This window comes from Meleagris gallopavo, chromosome 1, assembly GCF_905368555.1.
Source record: "Meleagris gallopavo chromosome 1, MGAL_WU_HG_1.1, whole genome shotgun sequence".
Classification (NCBI taxonomy): Eukaryota; Metazoa; Chordata; class Aves; order Galliformes; family Phasianidae; genus Meleagris; species Meleagris gallopavo.
In genome coordinates, this window is record NC_139404.1 from 190,941,899 (window position 1) to 190,965,879 (window position 23,981).

Consider the following 23,981-nt stretch of genomic DNA (forward strand, 5'->3'; position numbering starts at 1 on the left):
TTATTTCCTAGAGATGATCAAAAACTCAAAGACACCGTTTCCATTGATGCCTCAAGGAGCTACCCATACATACTCCTCAATTTGACACAAATAACCTTCGAGTTATCCCCCCAGGGTACAAAGGGGAGTCATGGAATCATAAGGCTTGGAAAAGATCACCACGGCCAACCATCAACCCATCCCCACCATGCCTGCTAATCAAGTCCCTAAAAGCAGGAAAGGGTTAATGCTGCAGCTCAGCGGGTGCAATCAAAGCAGCCCCAGCAAAGGCAATGGGTCTGTGTCCATTTTTCCGAGTGAGCTCAGCCCTTTCTCCCTGGGTAATCAGGTGGAAGTGAGCAGAGCTGGAATAAGCACCACATCTCATCACACATCCATGGTTCCGCCCATGGGGACGTGGGATGGGACAGGAGGTGGAGGAGAACTGTCTGGACCCGAGTATGAAGCAGGTCAATGAAAACCCACTGCTGAGCCACAGATGAAGGCTCAGGTGTGAAGACACCAGCAAATAAATTCTTTCCATGCGCATCCCATCACACCACTGGCTCCCTATAGGCTGAAACCTGAACACAGGTAGGGAAGAGAAATGGGAGCAAATCATAGGGACTTGTGAGGAGGAAGAGGGACTCTATATGATCACAGAATTGTGGAATGGCAGAGGTTGGAGGCACCTCTGGATCCATCTGGCTCATCCCTGCCCCAGCAGGAACACCCAGAGCATCACCACGACACTCACCCAGCCCTTACTGCATCCTTCTCATTCCCCACGCACCAGCCTGCTTGGACCAAGCCAGGAAAGGGATTTTGGCACCTCTGAACCGGCCGAAAACATCTGATAATGATTCTATAAGTATGAACAGATTTATAGAATGCACCCATTCTTAGCATCATCATCATACCCCAGCACAAACACTATCTAAATCTCCTCTCGGGATCAGATCCAAAGCCTTCTTAAAGCATCAATGCTTTGTTATTAATCTGTGCAGCAACAGGGCATGGCAGAGCTGGATTTATTTCTTCCTTTTTTGTGGCTTTTTTTGAGGTAGAATCAAAGACAACATTTATCTCAGGGATACAGCTGAGCTTCACCACGTCTGCTCTGCACCCACTTCGTGGGGAGGGGAGACCAACATGGCCCTTCACAAAGGAGACACCAGTACACAGACTGGAGATCATTACCTCCTACCTCTACCAGCCCCAAATCCTCCTTATCCCAGAGCCACGCAGCACCTTAGAAGAGAAACCTGCCCAAATTCATGCTCTTCCCAATGAGATGAAGCTGCAGAGCCTCTAGAGAAATCTCTGCACCTGCTGCAGGCTGAGTCCATCCCAATCCCTTTCCATGGTCCCAGCACCTTAACTCTTCCATCCCCTCATCCCATCAGAAACCTTGGGGAAGGGGTTTTCTAGGGGGCAATCCCAAGGGATGGGGAAGATAGGAGCAGCTCTTCCCTTGTCCCACCACCTCAATTCTTCCATAATCCAATGGGGAAGGGGTTCCCTGGAGGATGATCCCAAGGGATGAGGGGCAGCAGGGAGATGGGAGCAGCCCACAGAGCACCGTCCTGGCTGGATGCAGCAAGAAAGTGAGCTGTAGGATTTAACAGCATCTCCCTGCCCCTGCAAACAGTGCCCTGCTCTCATCTCCTCTTGCTGTCTGCCAGCTCTCCCCGGCACCCAGGCAGTGGCATAATGGGAATTGGCAATAATTAATTGGTAATATATACATGGCAATAAACCCAAGTGCTGTGCGTGCATCCCAGGCTCAGCTGGCAGTGACCAGTGCAGGAGGCGAGGGGTGCAGGCACAGAGACACTCCTAATGGGACGCTCAATTGAAAAGCACCAGGCTGGTGTTTTCAGCTCTGAAATAATGTTTTCAGGGCAGGAAAAAAAAGGGAGAAAGTGGTAATGCCTCCTGTCACGGGGACAAGGGAAAGCCAGGCTCACATCCCTGCTTGGGAATCTGCAGAAACATCACTTTTCTCCATCCCTGTGTTACCCTGAGGGCAGGAGCTCCCTATCTCACTTTAACTTTCTAAAAGCCATTGGGTTTGTCCCAAAAATTCAGAACAAAGAAGAACTCTGAAACCTCCCAGCTTTCCCCTCCCGTGCTCTGTGGCTGATGCTGCTCTCCACGAGGCCTCGCTGCTGAAAGTTTCACTTCAGCTCAGCTGCACTGGGAGCAGCTGAAGGGTTTTAACCATTCAGGGCCTGATTTGCACAACCCCAGTCTGCAGCATCCCCAAAATCTCAGCCTCTTTCTCTTACTTCTTCGAGCCAAGGGCAGCACCATGTTTAAAGCAAAGCAGTGCAGGGGTGCATGCATTTCCCCTTCCCCCCCAACCCCCAATAAAACCCTTCTTCACCCCTCCCCATACAGCTGTCCCCCCTTCCACCGTCCCCAAAGCCACAAGTGCCCCGAGCATCCCAAAGGAAACGGTGCCATCCCAAATCGGATAGCTACATCCTAAAGGGAGCAAGCTATCCCGAAAGGCTGCAGTCCCACCCTCCCCGGACACAGCACGCAGTCACAGCCTAGGGGTTGAAGAAAAAGCCAGGGAGAAACCCTTCCATCTGTCATCCCGAGGTTCCTCGGTACCTTCGAGCTGCCGGAGCTCCGATATCCCACCGCTGCGCTGCAGCCGCTCCCGGAGCTCCGATGCCCGCAGCGCTCCGGCCCCAAGCGCCGCCCCGACGGGGAGGGCAGCGCCGCGCCTGCGTGGGGCCGGGAGATGGGAACGGAGGTGGAGGTGGAGAGGGATACCCGGGATATAGGGGGCTGGGTTGGGAGATGAGAGTGTTGGCAGTCGGTCGGAGGAAGGGTGCATCCGGCGGTGGTTCAGGGGTTGCGCTGGAAGTAGGGAATAGAAGTGGTTGTGGGTGGGAAAGGTGGGAATTGAGGGCGTTGGGGATTGGGAGATAGGGGATGGGAATTGGGGTGGGGGTTAGGGAGCTGGGAGTGGATAGCAGTAGGGGTGTGAGAGTGGGTATTATGAATCTGTGGGGGAGAAGTGGGGGCCTGGAGTGGGAACTGGGTGACTAGGAGTGGGAATTGGGGAGCTGGGGGCTGGAAATTGGGGTGGGAGTTAAGGGGCTGGGAGTAACAGTAGGGGTGTAGAAGTGGATATTGTAAGTCTAGGGGTGAGAAGTGGGAGCCTGGATTGGGAACTAGGGGAATGGAAGTGGGAATTTGGATTGGGAACTGGGAGGGATGGGAGTGGGAATTTGGGATCTGGGGGGTGAAAACTGGGTGTTGAGGTGGGAATTGTGGGGCTGGGAGCAGCAATAGGGGTCTGGGAGTAGATATGAGTCTCGAGGAACATAGGGGGACTAGAAGTGAGAATTGGGGGACTAGGGGTGGGAACTGGGGAGCTGGGGGTGGGAATTGGGGTGGGGGCTAGGAGGCTGGGAGTAGCAATAGGGGTGTAGGAGTGGATATTTTGGGTCTAGAGGTGAGGAGTGGAAGCCTGGATTGGGAACTGGGGGGAATGGAAGTCGAAATTTGGGATCTGGGGGGTGAGAACCGGAGGTTGAGGTGGGAAGTGTGGGACTGGGAGCAGCATTGGGGTTTGGGAGTAGATATAAGTCTCAGGGGGAGCCAAAGGGTTTGGAGTGGAAACTGGAAGTTGGGGGGATGGGAATTGGGGGAATCAGGGTGGGAGCTGAGAGGTGAGGATTGGGAGGATGGAGGTGGAATTGAAGGTCTGGGGGAGAGAACTGGGAGTGGGAGTTGGGAGAATTGGATAGGAACTGGGGGGCTGGGAGTATCAGTTTGGGGGCTGGGAGAAGATACTGGGAGTTGGCTTGAGAATTGGGGGAGTAGGAGTGGGAATAGAGAAGAAGTAGGGTGGGAATTGGAGGTCTGGGGGTGAGAACTGGGATGGGGTCAGTATTTGGTGGCTAGAGTGGAAATTGGGGGACTAGAAACGGGAATTGGGGGACTAGGAATAGGAATTGGGGATGGAATTGGGTAATTGGGGAGCTAGGAGTGGGAAATGGGGGTGTGGAGGTGGGAATTAGGTGAATTAGGGGAATTGGAATAGGAATTGAGGACTGAATTTGGGAAGTAGGGGGATAAGGGTGGGAATTGGGGGAATTGTTATGAGAACTTGGGGGATGGAGTTGGCACCAGGCACTGACACCAACCCCTAGGTTCTCCTCAGTGCCTTAGGGCATCACCTGTGGAGGGGTGAGCAATCAGGGTGCAAGATTTGGATAAGAATCTTCCCAAAAGAGCCATATTTTTCAGAACCCAAATCCATTCCCTTTCTCTGGTTTGCAAGAGGGAAACTGAAGCATGGAGGAGGGGGCAGGTGCTTGGCCCCGTGTGCAATGGGGCTGGGGTGGCACGGTGGAAAACGCGTGCTCTCGCCATGCAAATATACCTAAAAACGGGCTTTTGTTTTGTAACTTTTGTCACATATTCAAATCATGCACTATTTGTGTTGGGACTATTTTAGTTCGTTTGCCAGAGTGTCGTTCCAGGAATGCAATGTTTTCCCTGGCAGAAAAAGCCTTTGTTCGTGTTTTCCTCCTCCTTATGTGTTTTCCTCTCTGCTCGCAGGCCTGGGGGCTGCTGTGGTGTGGTTGTGCTCAAAACCAGGTCAGTGCAATGACCCCATTCCATGGTTTTTTTCTTTTTCTTTTTCTTTCTTTTTTTCCCCTCACCCCAATAAAAATATATTAAAAAAAAAAAAAAAAAGGAGGGGGGGAAAAATCATATTGGGAACCCATGATGGAAAACTCCAGCAGCAAAAGGCAAAGTCAAAGAACAAAACAAATACAAAAGGTGAAATCTCAGTTTGTGAAGGTTTTTAAGGGGGAAGGAGGAAAGGAGGACAGACCCTATGCAGGTCTCCAACCCCAAGCCTCAAATCTTTAGTAATGGCCCCAAAACAGGGCAGGGAGAGAAGCTCATTCTAGTTTATGTGCTTTAATCGGCATCCATCAACGTTAATTGATTGATGACACTCCAATAATTATGTTAATACCTCGGTATTAATTAGTGATGGGTGATAAACACATCGTTCATCCCAACAGTATGCATGTCTGCTGCCCTGCTGCCTTTTGTAGTCTTCCGTAGTGGCAATAGAAGCCAAGAGACATTTTTATCTGTTTGATGCCAAATGGAATCATAGGATGGTTTGGGTTGTTGTAGTTATAGGGGTTCTAGGGTTTAGGTTAAGGGGTCATTGGGTTGGGGACAAGCTGGGGTCAAGGATATGGGGAGAGGGGCATTGATGGGAGTTTATCACTCCCAGTGGGGACAGGGGATACTGCAGTGGGCAAAGGGAAGGAATGAAAAAGCAGTGAGGAAAAAAAAAAAGAAGAGACAAGTCAGCAACTGGAGCCTGATGTTATTCTAAATTATGTGCATATAATTGATACCAACATGTGGTGGTTCATCATTGGGATGCATAAGGCTGCGGTGATGGGGACGACATGAAGGGTGGGCAATGGGGGAGAATGAAATACTGAGGCTTTAAGAGCGGATCCTATATATAAAGTTGGAATAAAGGAAAAAATGTGCCATAAGTAGAAATAAGGAAAAAAATGAAGTGCTGGCAAATTGTGATTCCTTCCCCATGCCTGTCCCCACTGCAGGAGCCTGGTGAGGGTGAGCAAAGCTTCTGCCCCTTTTTGAAGATGCCGGCCAATGAACCCGACTGATGCATCATAGAATCATATCATAGAATCATAGAATGGCCTGGGTTGAAAAGGAGCACAATGATCATCTAGTTTCAACCCCCCTGCTACGCGCAGGGTCGCCAACCAACCACCAGACCAGGTTGTACCCAACCACTGAACCCAACCAATGAACCCAACTGTTGTACCCAACCGTTGAATCCAACCCAGTTCCTTTGGCTGTGCTTGAATTGAACAGCATTTTTCTGACTTTTACAAAGTCGCTCAGCCCCGTTACAGCCTCTGGAATACCAGTAATGTATTCTCTCCTTTTCCTCTCCACATGATTGCAGCATAATCTCCTCCTCACTTGATTTATTTAAGCGGGCCTTCAGATGCTCCAGTAATGGGAGTCATTTAGGTCCCTCTGCAGATATGTATTTATTTATTGCTGTTCATTTAAGCTGCAGAGCCAGTTGGCAGGAGAGAGGCAAGGCTGGGGTCACAAGGATGTTAAATTATTTGCTGTCAAAAATAGCTGGTAGAGGAAGTTAAATTCAGCAAGGTCGTTCAAGGTCATGGCCAATCACTGGTGGGAGGAGAAGGGCATTAATTAGCTGCTTTATTTATGGGGGTCATTGTGACCAGTTGGTAACAAAGGGAAGTGACAGCAGCTCCTCCTGATTTTGGCAGAAGCAGCTCCTGAGTGAGAAGCCAAACTGCTGTCCTTGACCATGATGGGGGAAGTTTGGGCTATAATTCAGTGATGTGTCTCCCATGAATAAGTGCTCAGTAGGGTTCAGAGGGCAGGTGAGTATTTTGGTCACTCACACAGACAGGTCCTTGCCCAGGATTCTGTCGCCTCTTTTGGTAGCCAGTCCAGCTGCTGTGTATCCTTTCTGTTAAATCTAGTATTTCAGTGGAACTTCACCAACATCTTTGTCCAGAAGTTAGACCTTGAGATGCTTTTTCTCTTAGAATCATTAAATCATCAAGATTGGAAAAGACCTCTAAGATCAACAACTCCAACCATTAACCCATCCTCACCATGCCCACTGACCACATCCCTCAGTGCCACATCTCCACACTTATGGAACACCTCCAGGGACGGTGACTCCACCACCTCCCTGGGCAGCCCGTGCCAGTGTGTTCCCACTCTTTCTGAGAATAAATGTTTCCTAATACCCAACCCGAACTTCCCCTGGTGCAACTTGAGGCCATCACCTCTCCTCCTATCGCTGTTCTCTGGGAGCAGAGGCCAATTCCCACCTTGCTGCAACCTCCTTGTGGGCAGTTTTAAACACAGCACTGGAGGTGTGGCCTCACCAATGCCACGTACAGAGGGGAGATCAGTTCCTGCTTTTGCTAGCTGATACAAGCTAGAATGCTATTGAACCTACTGGCCACCTGGGCACGCCGCTGGCTCGTGGTCAGACACCTGTGAACCAACACCTCCAGATCCTTTTCCTCCATCCAACTTTCAGCCACTCTGTTCCATGCCTGTAGCATTGCCTGGTGTTGTTGTGGACAAAGTGCAGGACCCAGCATTTGCACTTGTTGAATTTCATCCCACTGGCTTCAGCCCAGTGATCTAGCCTAGTTTAAGAGCTCTGATAAAGATCAAAATTCTCCTCCCTTTCCATTTTCCCCCATCATATATAAACTAAGGTAGGAAAAGCAGCTACTAAAGTAGGCAGACATGCCCAGGTGTGACTGGGGGCCAACCAGTCTCGTGGGTTGTTGCATGGCCTTCCACAGAGAAGCATCTCTACCAAAATAGCCAGGTTTTAATGACAGCAATGTCCTTTCCATCCAAAGATCCCTATCAAAAAAAATCGTCATCAAAAGCCCATTTTTTCCCCCTATTCTTTCTGCATAAAATGAAAGCTGGATACCGTAACACATGGAAAACCTTGCTGAAAGCCACTCTGCTTCACTGCTGAACACACTGGCCGTGGCTCCTGCATGTGGCAGAGCGGATGCATCTGGCTGGCAAACAGCTCATGCTAATTGATAGCTCTGCTGGGAAATCCATACCGTTAAATTCTGCACTTAATTGTCTGTATCTGCGTTTCCTTCTACCCAGCCACAAATCAAGGAGCTTTGCAGCGGGCCGCCTGGTGTTCAGCAAGATAAAAGCTAGACAGCAAGAAGCTTGCTTGCAAAGGGATGAAAATATGAAGTTGTGATTGATCTGAAAGAGTGGCAATACACTGGCACCAGCATCTGGGGCAATCTGCATGTGTGGGGATGAAATGAGGGCAAGTGCCCCAGCTGAACCCCAGCTGAATGGAACTCCCAGTCATAGAATCATGGAATCATAGAATGGCCTGGGTTGAAAAGGAGCACAATGACCACCTAGTTCCAATCCCCTGCTATGTGCAGGATCACAAACCAGCAGCCCAGGCTGCCCAGAGACACATCCAGCCTGGCTTTGAATGCCTGCAGGGATGGGGCATCCACATCTCCTTGGGCAACCTGTTCCAGTGCTTCACCACCCTCCATGTGAGGCTCACACAGAGGAGGGATGCTTCTTTGCACCAATGTCCCTGCTGTACACCACCTCCTAAAAAAGAGAGATAACAACTGTGACTGCCAGGCTCCTTATGTTCCTGAACAGATCCAAATTGTTCCTGAAACTCTTCTGGTGTGTCAGAGTCAGGTTGGGGTCAGTCAGCAATGATGCCAATGCCGTGGTACTTCAAGCTCCCACCTTGCCAGGGTTTCTCATGGCACAAGAAGCAGGGCTGTGGCTCTGGGAAGCCAATGCCACCTCTTGGCCACAAACCTGCAGGACTTGGGTCATCTATCTGCGATAAGACCTTAAAGCTCTCTGCAACTCCCTGAAAGGAAGTTGTAGTGAGGTGTGAGTTGGTCTCCTCTTTCAGATAACAGCAATGAGAGGTAATGGACTCAAGTTGCACCAGGGGAGGTTCAAGTTGGATATTAGGAAACATTTCTTTTCAGAAAGAGTGGTGATGCATTGGCACAGGCTGCCCAGGGAGGTGGTGGAGTCACCATCCATGGAGGTGTTCAAGAACCATGGAGATGTGGCACTGGTCAGTGGGCATGGTGGGATGGGTTGATGGTTGGACTTGATGGTCTCAATCATGTTTTCCAACTTTAATGATTCCGTGACTTTAAGACACCAGGGCTCAGCTGCTTTGGATGCAGCCCTGCATGAAGCAGACCAGCATTGCAGGAGCAGTTCAGGAGATGAACTGTATTTTTCTTTGGGGTTTTCCATCAGACAGTTTGGAAAACAACAGGTTGCCAGCCAGCCCACGTTCCTTGGAGCAGAGAAGAAGAAAAGGAGCAAACAGCACCACTGACCTCTCAGCTGCTTTTTATTTCTGGCAGATCAGGAGCAGCCTGCACAAATGCTGACTCCAAACAGTTCTGCCAAGAGCTCTTTAGACAATTTTTCTGCTGATTCTCCACCTTGGAGACAAAAAAAAACCCTACAATGGTTGTGTGGTTTTTGTGTTGGCTTTTTTTTTCCCTCTTCCACCATCCCTGCTTTCAGCTCTCATCAAACATCTGAGGATCAGAGATGTCTGATTTCCAGTGCCCAAGAGGGATGATGGAGACAGAGCCACTGGGCTCAGCGATAGGATGAGAGGTAATGGCCTCACGTTGCACCACGGCAGGTTTAGGTTGGATATTAGGCAAAATTTCTTCTCCAAAAGAGTGGTAATGCATTGGCACAGGCTGCCCAGGGGAGGTGGTGGAGTCACTGTACATGGAGGTATTCAAGAAGTGTGTGGATGTGGCACTGAGGGACACGGTCAGTGGGCGTGGTGAGGATGAGTTAATTAGACTTGGTGATCGTAGAGATCTTTTCCAACCTTAATGATTCTACGATTCTGTGATACCACTTCTGGGTTGTCCTCCTTGAGTTTTGAAGTGACCAGCTCTGGGAACACGGAGCAAGAACGTGTGGGACACATAGAATGCCCCTGAGTAAGTCCTTGCTCCTGTGTTTGTAGAGCAGAGCTCCTGCATGAAGGCAGGGCTGAAGATGACTCCGATGATTCTCTGCAAGACAAGACACTGAGTAGCCAAAAGGCTCCAAAAGGACCGATTTCCCCAGAGATTTATTAATTTAGTTCAATATAATTCTGACTGAGCTACTTCCCACACCTGAGAGGACCTGCAGGTTGGCCATCACATCTGTTGCAATTCAAAGGAAAAGAATTCAGAGGAGACAAGGACAACTTATCATAGAATCATGGAATATCCCAAGTTGGAAGGGACCCATAAAGATCATTGAGTCCAACTCCTGGCTCCCCATTGAACCACCCAAAAATCTGACCACAAATAATAACTTGCCACAGTGGCAAGTGTTCCCACAGTCCTTTCACCCTCCTGTAACAGAAGCCATCACAGTGACTCCACGAGGACTCATCTATAGAGATTTTCCCCACCGTTCCCCACCGTTTCCCAGGCAGATGTTTTCATGCTACCAGCTGTTCTCCTTTCATATGAACCACTTCTGGGACACTTCAGAGAATCATAGAATCATTAAAGTTGGAATGACTGCTAAGATCATCTAGTCCAACCGTCAACACATCCCCACCAAGGCCAGTAAACCATGCCTCTCAATGCCACATCCACCCTTTTCTTGAACACATCCACGGATGGTGACTCCACTACCTCCCTGGGCAGCCTGTTCCAATGTGTTACCACTCTTTCTGAGAAGAAATTCATCCTAATATCCAACCTGAGCCTCCCCTGGTGCAACTTAAGGGCATTACCTGTTGTCCTGTTAGCTCTTGTCCTGGAGGCTCTTAAGGTACGTCCCTCTACCATTGTCTGTCAGCCTAACCTTCACCCTAAAGTCAGTGTTTAGTGACTCCAGTCCTCATGCTGAGTCCTGCACTTGGTGAGGAAGCCAGCTCCAAGCTCTCAGATTACACAGCTCGGAGAATCTTGCTTGGGTCTTAATTAGAGAGGTCACCTCTATGTCCCAGCTTCATCAGCTTAGCTTCAATCAGTAGACAAGCATAAAACTATTAGCACAATCAAGATTTATTTGCTGCAGTACAATCTGGCTGGAAAGATGGAGCTGAGGGTGTGGGAAAAACAGCGATGGGATTCTTTGTGTAAAGCTCAGCAGTAGGGCACTGCTAGGCATCGTTGTCTAACCCCTGAACTGGTTTGGGATTCCACCTGAGCCCCTCAGATATCATAGAATCATAGAATCACAGAATGGTTTGGGTTGGAGGAGACCTTAAAGCCCACCCAGTTCCACCCCCTCCCATGGGTTGGTTGCCCCCCACCAGCCCAGGCTCCCGGGGCCCATCCAGCCTGGCCTTGGGCAGCTCCAGGGATGGGGCACCCACAGCTCTCTGGGCAGCAGTGCCAGGGCCTCAGCATCCTCTGAGCAAAGAATTTCCTCCCAACATCTAACCTAAATCTCCTCTCTTTTAGTTTAAGACCTTTCCCCCTTGTCATCACTTATCTATCCTTGCAAAAGTTGGTCTCCCTCCATGCTTTTCTCTTGCAGTGTTCAGTGATTGGCTTCTGCCCATTCCACCTTGCCTTTTAGGGAAAAATACTGCTTCGTCACCAAAATGAGTGTCCAGTAGAAGATGTTCTCAAACACACTTTTTATGAGAGATCTTTGACACAGCAGTTTCTTAGAGCTGCCTGTTTGGGAAATGGGCTCAACCAGCATTTTAAGAGCTTTAACCATTTTATCACACATCGCATAGTGGGAAAAGCAGCAATTAGCCAATTAGGCTGCAGGTTCCCACCTGCATCATGGAGTCATAGAATCATTTGAGTTGGAAGGAACTCTTAAAGGCCATCTGGTCCATCTGCCTTGCAATGAACACAGACACCCATGGCTCCATCAGGTCCTCAGAACCCATCCAGCCTGACTCTGGATGTCTGCAGGGATGGGGCACCACCAGCTCTCTTGGCAATCCGTGCCAGTGCCTCACTACTCTTAATGCAAAGAACTTTTTCTTTATATCTGGCCTTCAGCAAACCTCTCTGTATTAGCTATAATTTCAAAAAACCTTCACATTTTCTCAGCCCTTCATATAGCTTTCCCACCTCCTCTTCACAACTTGACTGCATTAGTCAAGTAAATGAATAATGATGTGGCTTCTGAGCAGCCTGTGGTGCTGCCAGAAAGCTGTTGCCTCATTAAATCTGTGCCACTTTCTCTCACACAGGGATGCACGTCTTGGCTGCTGGGCAGCATACAGGAGGTGAGAATTTGGGTCTTTTTTGGGTTTCAGGCTCTTTAAAGGAGACAACATTGCTCTTTCTGCAGTCAGAGCAATGGGAGGGAAGTGGGAACCCTCTGATCCTACAAAAAACCACAACTGTTAACTGGGATTTTTAGGCAAAAAGGTATCACCTGCTCCCAGATAACACTTCCTGTTTGCAGTGCGGAAGGAAGAGCGCTCACTCCAACTCTCCCCCAACTCTGCAACCCTACAGGCTCGTGCTGCAATTAAACCTGATCTCATTAACGAAGCGCCGCCAGACCTAGCTAGGATTTGGAGAGGAGATGCAGGGAGAAGACAGGTGCTGCAAGAAGTGGCAGGGCTGATTCACAGCTTGGCTCTCTTCCTCTGAATCAGCATGAAAAGAATTAATATCCCAGGCTGGCTACAGGGACAGCAGCCAGCGAGCTAATTATACGGTCCTCCTTTAATCCGTGTTCCTCCTCATTTTTTAATAACTCAAGTGATCTCATTGATTTGCCAGTTGAGAAGGAAGGGCTGTATTAATTAGCCAACTAGTGCATTGTGCAAAGCATTAGGTAAGGGAAAGCGAAGACAAAGTGATCAGCTTTGCTATAAAATCTCAGGAAAAAGAAAAAAAAGAGGAAAAATAATAGAGACAAAACAGACCCAGCAGTGCTCATATAGCACAGAAATGATGGTGTTCAGTTCTGGGCACCTCACTACAAAAAGACATTGAAGTGATGGCCTCAAGCTGCACCATGGGAGGTTCAGGTTGGATACGAGGAAACATTTATTCTCAGAAAGAGTGTCAATGCAGTGGTACAGCTGCACAGGGAGGTGGTAGAGTCAGCATCCCTGGAGGTGTTCAAGAACCATGGAGATATGGCACTGGGGGACATGGTCACTGGGCACAGTGGGATGGGTTGGGGTTGGACTTTGGGATCTTAGAGGTCTTTTCCAACCACAATGATTCTATGATTCTCTGGAAACCCAATTGCCATGTATGAGGCTGGGAAATCATTCTACCCAAGGGTGTAAATCCATCCCAAAAGTATAATCCATCCCAAATCATCCTGATTGCTTCCTTGTGGTGTTTTATTAGATCTAATGCTGTACACAGCCAATGAAATGCCTTTCCCTCACTGTCTTTGCCAGAAAGAGGGCATGGATGCCAAAAAAAGAGAAAGGAAAAAGGGTTTTGGAAGTGAGGAGTTTCTGTTTCAACTCTAAAGACTGGAGGGAAGAAATCCAGTCCAGGGATGGTGATACTTCAGGAAATAAATAATAGAAAGTCTCTCTTAGCTTCTTACAGAGAGAAAAGGAATTCACAGAGTTCATGATTGCCTGATGCAATTGTGGTAACACACAGGAGGTGGCAGCATCCCTCTGAAATGCAGCTAAAAGCTGTGATCACTTGGTGGCAAACAGAGCCCAGCTTTTATCTGGAGGGTGAGAATTAACTCCATTATGGTGAAACAGCCCAATCAGGGATGCAGAGCACCAGCCCTCCCTCCAGACACCCAAAATGAAGAGATGCTGCTTTGGCTGTAATAAGGATCAATGTCCATACAGATACACATTCCTGCAGATGTCCATTCATACCTTCATATAGATACACCACCTTTTCTGAGAGCAAAGCACAAGACTCAGAACCACTGTCACACCTCTGATGAATAACACTGGGGACTCCTCCTGCTCTCCCTAATTTGCTCACTCCTGACCTCACGCTAACTGCAACTGAAGCAACCCCTGACCATATCAGATTGTATATGAATACGTATGTAAAATATGTAAAATGATTGTCAGTGAGTGTTTTCTCGCTTCTATTCCATCCTGAACATGAACACTACCATATCATGGTCTACAGAAAGAAACTTCTACCATCCTGAACTTGAACACTGCAGTACTATGGTTCATGGTCCACAAAAAGGGACACCTACTCCATTCTGAATTTCAACATTATGGTACCATGGTTCGTGCAAAGGGGCTTCTACTCCATGCTGAACATGAACACTGCAGTACCACAGTCCACCATCCCCCAAAAGGATTTTTTTTCCTCCATCCTGAGCACAAACATCACAGTACCGTGGTCCATGCAAAGGGGCTTCTATCCTATCTCGAACACAAACACCGAATGATGTCAGCTTATGGACAAACCCACTGAAGAGCTACAACTGCGTGGGAGGTGTGGACGTGAGCACATCAGCTGCAAAGCAAATTGACAGCAAATTGTCAAATTCTGGAGAACGTAGCAGAGAGAGAGATCTTCAGCAGCAACACGTTAATCAGCCCTCCCACTTCAATTAATGCCAGCAGAAAGAAGACCCAGCTGGAGTTTGTTTGCTTTTCAAATAAGCAGCATAAAAATATCCCTTCTGTGGCAGTGAGGCTTTGACATCGTGGCTTGCAGGTTCATTGCTGGTTTTAATCTCCTAACAAGCAGTTAGTCTTGTTTTCATTCCAGCCAAAGTGAGATATTAAAAACAAGATTAAAGATTTGAACTAATAGGAGAAAAGTAGAAAATAAAAATAAATGCTACTAATAAAAATCCCTAGGAAGACTCCAGGCGAACAGAATCCTGCTAAGCACTCATGAATGCCTGGACAGGTTTGCCCCACTGCAGCATGGATTTGGCTGTCCTGTTCATTGCTTCTTGCAGCTTAGAAGAAGTTGGACTTGTCCCCAGGCTTACACAGTGCTGAAGTGTTTTAACAAATTCACTCCGTTCTGCTGCTTGGTGGTGAGTCAACACACCAGCTATAAGGAAAAAGCACTGCTCAGGTGAAGTATCCCCATAAATCACTGCAGCTCTGGTGCTCAGCCAGCCTATAAATATCAGTGTTTGGACATCAGTTTACATCAGCAGAACAACTCAATTAATTCAGTTTGTGGGTTTCTCAAGCTGTTCTTTGTTAGTGTTCACCTGCATGATCTCTGAGATGAGAAAGCACTGAGTCGGAGCCCTCGATGACTCAAGTGCTGCTGGGTGCTGTGCTGCAGTTGTTCAGTCCCCAGGAGCTACACCTCAGTGCCACTAATTACTACTAATTTCATTAAATCAGTGTGTGCTAATTATAGAATCAGCCTCTGAGTGAAGCAGGTTAATTGGGTTGGATGTCTTTCAGTGGTGACTTGGACTGCAGTGGCATCCTGGCTTGTATCTTCTCCCAGGTAACAAGTGATAGGATGAGATGTAACGGCTTTAAGTTGTGCCAGGGGAGGTTCAGGTTGGATATTAGGAAACATTTCTTCTTGGAAACAGTGGTAACACACTGTCACAGGCTGCCCAGAGAGGTGGTGGAGTCACCGTCCCTGGAGGTGCTTCAGAACCATGGAGGTGTGGCACTGAGGGACGTGGGCAGTGGGCACAGTGGGATGGGTTAGGCTTGGTGATCTTAAGAGGTCTTTTCCAACCTTTATGAGCCTATGATTTCTGGGCAGCTAGGACTGAATCCAGACACTGCCAGACTTATCTTTTTCCTGCCTCTGTTGATCCCCTCTTTCACGATAGCAGAGTTGTCTTTCTGTCCTGTCCTTGTGAGGACCATCTGAGGAGACCTGCAGGACCCTCATCTGGCTTTCAACCTGCCACTTCAGGCAGCCTACGTCAGTTCTATCCTAGCTGGAGAATGGGTTTTTTGAGGAGGCAGTGCTGGTGCAAGTGGCCCTGAAGAAGGCCTCCAAGGGCACACAGCTTTCCTGGATAGTGCCTAAATCACCATTCTCATGATTTCAAGTCTTATTTTCTATGAGTCTGGGGTCTGCATATGTGGTCCTTCTGGGCAAGAGCCAATCCAAGACATTTGGGCTTCTCAAGGTACATTCACAACCTAAAGGAGTCCCACACTGACCCACAGAGGAGATGAGTCTTAGCAACATGCTTGTGTCCTTTCCCAGCACTGGGACAGATGCTGATGGAGAATTGAGAACCCTCTTTTCTTAGCAGGTCCCATATTGTAGCATGCAACCACACAGCTAATTATCCTCTAGCATTGAAAGAATTAGAAGGGTGAGGTTGAGATACACAGCCATTCGGGTACCAAACAGCAGCAAGATGAATTGGACAACCCAGTGCAATACAAAAGCCAAGAAACACCTGGGAAAAGGGATACTTAAAACAAAGTTCTTTAATAATTTGAACTATAAAGACACAAATTAGTGCCTGACCACAACATGAATAACAAACAAAATACATTAAATACCTCAAAGCTATGGTGCTTGCAAAACAAGATAGGCTGATACACAGAAGCCTAATGTTAGTTACCAGCAGGTCTGGTACAAAGAAATCAGTTCAGTATTATCAAAATTGTCAATAAACACTGCTCAAAGCAGCTGTTTTATATGTCAACTGCCATTCGTCCGTCACAGTGTATTTATATATCTGCAACAATATGCTGAATTTCAGAAAAAAAACCCAAAACATTACATTAGAACCAATAGTGACAATGTTAAAAAGTTTGGTCACGTTACACGTGGTGTTTTTCACGCCCGATACAGGTGGACAGATGTTATTTGCTAAGACAGTAAACAAGGCATCATCAGTGCATTCAGCTCAGTTTAATAGTCAACATCACACAAACAACGTCAGTTTGGGAGATTAACAGAAAAATCCATCCCTGCTCTGTCTAAGGAGTAACCACTGTTCATGTTGCTTGAAGCTCTCTTTCAAAATCCAGGGAGCAATTCTGAAGTGACTGACCAAGGCTTTAATTTAGGAAACATTTTGGTATACTGGTTGCTATGGGCACATGGGAAAACCCATCTTTATTCAATACTGGCATTTGAGGTACAGGTGTATGTTGTTCCATGGAAAGAAGAGTGAATCTGAAGTTGTTCTTGCAGCTATTCCCGTGTTCTGGTGATGAAGGACCAAAAAAATAAAAATAAATAAACAAAATCAGGGAAGACCCTTTATCTTTGCATTTGTAAAATCTCAGTTGTCTGCCCTCAGCATCAGGCAGATGCGTATACTCAACTTGTGCAAAACATTTTTACAGGCACTGGTTTAGGGTCTTGCATTAGCTGGATTCTCATCTTGTTGAGACTGGATACTTTCAACAAGTACAAATGGAAATCCTAAGTGAGAGATTCGGGCAACAATCCTGCCTCCAAAATTGTACATATCAACAGATCCAGGAGCTCCAGAAACGAAATGGGACTCTGCATAAGGTGCTTGACTACTGAGCCTTCTCACTGCCCATCACTGAACTACACATGCTACAATAAACAGCAGTTATGGGGCTAAATCCCTCATCCATCTTTACAAACATGAGAGGATCCAACAGCATCAGGGATCTGGGATAGCCAGGCATGAGTTTCAACTGGGAGGCAGCTGCATACTGGGTAACTGTATTTCTGCAGAACAGCCACGAGAAGTGCCCTGACTTACGCATTAGAAGGATTTTTAACATAAACCAAAGCCCATTTCCACCTAATAAGGACCTTCTGTGGACCTCAGGGAAGAAGACAGCTTCAGCTCTCAGAAAAGACTTGCAACAGGTCAGGCACTTGGCTGCAGTAGGCAGTTGTGGGGGTGAGACATGGGAAAGACCAACCTCCAAACAATCTTAACAGATGTACAGTAAATTCTCTGTGGTTTTATCACGGACTCTCAAGGAAAGCTGGCAGAAGATGTTCCAGATATGTGAAAAGCATTTTCACTTGTGTATGAAACAATCCATGTCACCCTCCATCCTCAGAGAGCAACAGCTGGATAATTCATAGTGAACCAAACGTAACACATTGTTTACATCGCCTCTATGTCAGAGCCAGCATGAAAAGTTAAATGTATAAACATCAAAAGCCTCGAGCTTGCTATACAAAGATCTAAAGTGCTGTTAGAAAGAAGGTGGTTGATGTAATACTGTGGGATTCTGTGCTTAATCTTTGGTTATTCTCTTTCCATGTCAAATTTCTTAATCTCCTTCTGCCTCTTGCTTCTCATGGGTAATAAAGACTCCATTGTTTATCTCTTTTCATAATAAAGTCTCGCAGTCAATCAGTAGTTTGCATTTAAAGCCTCTCACTGCCTACTTATAAAGCGCAGATGGGGAGATCATGTTTCTGTAAAGCAAAGCAACGGTTTTACCCAAAAATGTCCAATACAACCATGGGGGCACACGGCCCATCAAAATGAATGCATTCCTGGATCCTCAGGTCTACTGAAGAAAACAGCAGTGCTGCTTTGTTACAGCTCCTCTTCCACCACCAAACATTACAGTGATTTATTTCACCAGCTGCTATCAAATGCCAAAAGAAAATAAATATCCACAGGGAGAAACTGGTTTCAAAAGTGGTATTAATGAAATTCTTGAATGCAAAAACTAAACTATGTGGTGGTGACTCTGAGAAACACGAGTGATACTGGGAGGATTTTATGTTCTTACGAGTTTCAGGTGGATGAGTTAGCAGAAAAATTCATTCTGTTAGAAATCAAGTGCTGGAAGCAAACGTACTCAGCCAAAAGAATTAACTGCACTTCAAATCATACAGATCCCTTCAGGCAAACAAAGCAGGGCCAAAGATGAACACGGCGGCAATATTAGATTAGAAGAGAATTAAAACTAATTACAGGACAATATTTCCTACCACATCTCTCCCACGGTCACATCAAATTAATTCTACGCTGTATCTTAACATTAAATGTCACTTAATTCACTGCCAAAAAAAGGTTTCAGTTCACCTGTCTCAATTAAAATCCTCCTACTCACATCTCTATCTAAATCAAACTCGTGTGTTTAGAGGATCAGCAGACTGAGCATTACCAGAAAGTCTGACAGACACCAAACAAATGTGGACGTTTACATAGAGTGAACAGTCAGCCACAGACACATTCGGTGCCACTGCAAACCTTGGGGGCTGCAGACTGCTCTCACACCTGCATTTCCAGGCAGACATAATTAAGGGCACAGGCACTGTGTAACACACGACAGAGGTAGATCGGCAAGTGATAGACTGCATATTCCAAACTTGACTCTGGGGTAGCCTTCTGAACACTTGCTGGCAGCACATCTTCCTTGTGCTGAAAGGAAAAGCATTAGGATGAGGTCTGGAGATGACTAATACTGCGAGTCAGCTTCAAACACTGCCTTCAAAACACAGACAAGATCCCTCTCGATGGTGCGTTTCTGTTTATCATGTCTCATCTTTGCTTGGCAATGTAAGTCTTAAGGATGCAAAAAATCTTGATTCCTGGCGTGGTATGGTGTTGTTCTGTACTGAGAGAGTCATTTTGACATTTTTCTACTACTTTCCAAAGAAAAATTCTTCATCTACAGTCTGCGTAACTACTCACCCCTGATCTGTGCCAAGCTGATGGGCTCAAGGTGACAGATTTCCTGGTTCTTCATAGATGTTGAAGAATAAAAGGGTTCTTCATTATTTTTATGTCTGTCTAACACATACTGTAGGATTCATATTAAAGGACACCTGCTGTTTCTGTAATTCCCTTCAAAGTAGCTGCTGTCTGAATCCTACTCGAAAAGCAGGATCAAAGATGACCCACCTTGCAAGATGTACTGCAACAAAAGTTTGGGATATGCTGCTCTAAGGACTGCAGAAAAATTAGCACATCATACAAGCAATACAAATAGAAATCAGTTCTAACAGACATCTACCAAATTACAGGAGTAAAGATGTATGTCTTTCCAGGCACTAGAAAACATAAGAATTTTAGCAATAAAGTTAAGACTGACTTCCTATTTTCATTATCACTTACAGGATCAGTAAGGCAGTCAAGCCAAAGCACCTATAATGTTAGATTACTTATGCTTAGAATATATATATATATATATATATATTTTTTTTTTCTTAATATATATATATAAAAATTACATTCATCAGGGTCTAGCACAGCCTGAAAGGTCACCAGGAGGGTGGCTCATGTTTATTTGGAATGAAGGAAGAACACAATCTGCCTAAGTTTTTAAGATAAAAAACACTGCTGATAAATGATATGAATAAAAAAGATAACAGTAGCTTAAAATTAATGCAAGAGCTAATACTTTTTAACTTGACAAATTAATTCAACAGGGTCTGAATGGAAACACATCTTTGTTGCAAGTGTGTGGGAGAATGTACAAATTCCTTTAAAATAAATTCTAGAGATGCTTTATCAGGATGAAAGTGGCTTTTTAGTATGCTGTGGTTCCTGTAATTACAGGCAAGTAAAGCAGAGCCCCTACATTCTCCAGAAACAAAAATAAGACCACTAAAACAAAGGTTCTGTTTTTTTTCTTAAAAATAATACCCTACCTAGCAAACGTCACTATGGACTGTTGATATGCATAATCCCTGCACTGCTCACGTTACAGAACTCTTTTCCCAAACTGATGGAAGCGTGCAGATGTACTCAATAAGAAAATAAGATACAGTGTGCAGAAGCATGCTTGAGAGAGCCAGGAGGGGAACAGACAGGCACTTATGTTCAAGCTACACTTTTCGAATGGTTCTCAAATCTCGCTACAAGAAAATATGACTTCTGGGTAACCATAGACATCTGGTCCAAACCAGCAATTTCCTCCCTCTGTGCTAGCAGTTCCAATCTCTTTCAGTTTCAGGACCCCTCCTTTCCCAGCACAGATGTCAACCTCATCTATATAGAACTAGAGGCTCCTGACAACAGATTTGTTTAAAAAATGTTGTTCAGAAATCTTGTTAACTGATTACATGTCAAAATGCACCGCTCTTAGCACATGCATAAACCTTGCTGGAGTCATTAAAGGTTAAGCATTGTTTTCTAGTCCTGAGTTTGGATCCCAAGAGTCCAGGCTTAGTCACCATAACCAAAAGCCATGATTTTGTTTGGAGCTTTGCATCAGCGGAGGTGCCACAAATGGACACAGAAGATATACATAAGTCTGACTTTTTCAACCAGGGAGACAGCTTTATAGTCACATTACCGTGCCTCACTGCTGTGATCATGTTTTAAATCAATACAGAGCAGGACTTGCAATCAGTCTGAGCACTTCCCTTTTCCCTTTGTGGCAAGAAGGATAAATTCCTCAAAGCATCAACAATTGCATAGCATGGCAGCTTGACAGCCCAGAGACAAGCTACATTAGCCACCCCAAGCTCTGGACAGACAAAACAAGAGCCTCCAATATGAGGTATATTTTGAAAAACTGCGTTAGTTCAATTTTTTTTTTTTAAATGCTTACTAATTTTGATCATCTGGGTAGAAAAAAAAAACAGAAATCAGAGGGTTTGTCCCCAGTTAAGCGCCAAAGGTTGGTGTTAAAAAGGTATTCAACTTTCCACTGAGAAACCACATGATGGAAACATTAAGAGCAAGCAATCAAAACGTTGCATGTTTTGGGGGGTATCCTCAATATAAATCTTGTTCTTTACTCTTTCGTCAATATTTCTGAAACAGAAGCTCCTGAAAGTCACAGCAGTATTTAAGACTCATAAAATAAAAGAAAGGCACGAATTCAAAGCTGAACAAGCACACACATACACAGTGTTTGTCAATCTGTGCTAAGACTGGCATAATGGGATTAGGAAAGTACGAAGAGAAAAAGAAGGCATGTAAATAATAAAAGATTTTTAAAACGTTTCTTGTGGTTATACAACCACCTGATGGATCACTAGTCAAACAAATTAGGAATTTCGTTTCCACACACAAACAAACAACTCCTATATATCACAAATGTCTTCTCTCGGTCACATCCTGGAACATCTTCTATGATGTACCTCAGTTGGGCTAAAACAAAAGTGAAAACTTGGTACAAAATTAATCAAATGGCACATGTATCCCAACCTTTTTGCTTAAAATTTCAGTTGCAAAGGAGGCTGTAGAGAAGCAAGAATAGAATAAAGCCCTAAATCAATCATACATACTTCATTAATTGTATGAAAGTGCAAGATTAAAGTAGTTCAGGTTAAGCATTCAGTCCACTACAGTCCACACAGATGCTTAGTTCAGCCATCAGTGACCTGTTTTTATCATTCAGTTACTAATATTAGTTTACACCACAGAAAGAACAACAACTGAATGAAAAACTTAAGCAACCCACTTCAAAAATGGTTAGTTTTCTGTGACCAGCACGAAATATTAGCTCAGTATCATCAGCTATACAACATATACATAAAAATATTGTGTCTTAATCTTTGTTTTAACAACTTAGAATAAAGCTGTACTAAGCATTATTCTCCTAGTGTGCCAACTCTTCACTCTGTTCTGGCGGGCAGGCCAAGTAACACAGAGAAGTCCTTTTTGTAGCAATGGGACTTGAATTGATCCACGATTTTGACAATCCAGCCATAGTAAGTGTTGAATCACTTTATTCAACCAGGCTAAGTGGATGCACGTGACAGCCTAGGTCTCAGTCAAAGCTTCTTGGGTGGCTCCACAAGAAGAACAGGCCATATTCCAAGAAGAAACTGTTAAAAGAAAAATATGAAGAGGAGAAAGATTTCTTGGAATATCTCTTGGAACAGAAAGCAAGCACTGTTGACAACATCTCAATTGCACTTACTGGAATACAAGTAGAAAGCAAAGGCAGTACCGTAACAACAGACACAACTAGAAAGCCCCACTGCACGTTCAGGCCCAAGATATACAAATGCTCCAGTGGACACAAAATATTAGTTGCTTACCTTCACCTTTGGCCTGTGTTTCAGGAAAAGTGTCCTTGTGTATAAACTGAGAAAGAGAAGGAAAGCACACTTGAAATTTAATATGTAAGACAGCATACAAAATAATAATCAAGTACTAATGCTTGTTTTGTTTTCCAACTGGAAAATAATTGATACTGTGATTGTAGAACTAAACATTATGACTACATTTACACAAAATAGGAAACAGCCCACATAGTAAATCCCACTGCAATTAGCAAACAGACCTACACAATCAATTATGTGAGCAGGAAGAGAGAAGCTCTCTCTGCTCAGGAAAAGATCTCAGGATGAGAAGGATTTGGGGGTGTTGGTTGATGAAAGACTCAACATGAGCTGACAACGTGAGCATGCAGCCCAGAAGGCCAACCATATCCTAGGTTACATTAGAGAAGTGTGACCAGCAGGTTGAGGGAGGTGATTCTGCCCCTCTGCTCTGCTCTCGTGAGACCCCACCTGGAGTACTGTGTCCACTTCTGGAGCCCCCAAAACAAGAAGGACATGGAGCTGTTGGAGCGCATCCAGAGAAGGGCAATGAGGATAATCAGAAGGCTGGAGAATCTCCCCTGTGGGGACAGACTGAGAGAGCTGGGGCTCTTCAGCCTGGAGAAGAGAAGGCTCTGAGGAGATTCTATAGCAGCTTTCCAGTGACTGAAGGGGGCCAACAGGAAAGCTGGGGAGGAAGTTTTTAAAAGGGCAGGTAGTGATGGGACAAGGCAAAATGGCTTTAAAGTGGAAGAGGATAGATTTAGACTAGATATCAGGATGAAATCCTTTACTGTGAGGGTGGTGAGACTGGAACAGGTTGTTCAGAAAAGTTGTGGATGCTCCCACACTGGAGGCGTTCAAGACCAGGCTGGATGGGGCTATGAGCAACCTGGTCTAGAGGGAGGTTTCCCTGCCTATAGCTGGGGAAGAATCTCAAGGATCCCCTCCAACCCAAACCATTCTATGACTCCATGAATAGGAACTAGATAGAGCCTGTCATTTCGGAAGGGTAAAATTACTTCACTATATCACAGAATGTAGCAGATATCAATAAAAATAATAGTAAAAAAGATAGCTTGATTCCTTACTGTTGTTCTGACCCATTCTTTCCCCTTAGCAGATCTTTTCCTGTCTATGACCTCACTCCTTATGCAGCCATCTGCTCAGGTAGTATAGGTGGTGCCTCAGAGAAAACCCTAAGGAAACTACTGCAGGGAAAGCATGTAGTTCATTGGATTAGGTACATTCCTCAATGGCCAGAAAATGCAGAAACAAATTGTTTTCTCTGTGCAGCGTACTGGAAAAACCTTGCCTATAGTATTCAAAGCATCTCCATCAACTTGTTTTCCATAAGGAATTTTCTTCAAAAGATCATCTCAAACTCTTCAGGACAGCAGACAACTTTTCAGCCAAAATGGAGCGACTGTTTTCCACATAATATGCTGTATTTTGTATATACATACACATATATACACGCACACGTACATATATATATATATATTTTTTACAGCTATTTTATTTTACAAAAAAAACCAAAACCAA

At 45.5% G+C, this 23,981-nt stretch overlaps 2 protein-coding genes and 1 long non-coding RNA gene across 3 annotated transcripts in view; 1 reads left to right on the forward strand and 2 right to left on the reverse strand.

The window, feature by feature from the left end:
• Positions 1 to 2,755, reverse strand: part of CAPN5 (calpain 5) — a 50,720-nt gene extending 47,965 nt beyond the window's left edge. The window contains exon 1 of the mRNA XM_003203566.5: positions 2,602 to 2,755. The gene's annotated coding sequence lies outside the window, so the exon portion shown is untranslated. The remainder of the gene's footprint in view (positions 1 to 2,601) is intronic.
• LOC146545845 (uncharacterized) lies at positions 2,726 to 17,819 on the forward strand. The gene is made up of 5 exons (XR_014881163.1): positions 2,726 to 2,859; positions 4,567 to 4,605; positions 5,607 to 5,790; positions 6,321 to 6,437; positions 13,136 to 17,819. It is a non-coding gene; the product is annotated as an uncharacterized LOC146545845 (long non-coding RNA).
• The window catches only part of ACER3 (alkaline ceramidase 3), a 56,612-nt gene continuing 48,574 nt past the window's right edge, over positions 15,944 to 23,981 (reverse strand). The window contains exons 10-11 of the mRNA XM_085216487.1: positions 22,434 to 22,479; positions 15,944 to 22,217 (exon numbers count right to left, since the gene is read on the reverse strand). Of these exons, the coding sequence (XP_085072613.1) occupies positions 22,164 to 22,217; positions 22,434 to 22,479 (100 nt within the window). The 3' untranslated portion in view covers positions 15,944 to 22,163. The remainder of the gene's footprint in view (positions 22,218 to 22,433; positions 22,480 to 23,981) is intronic.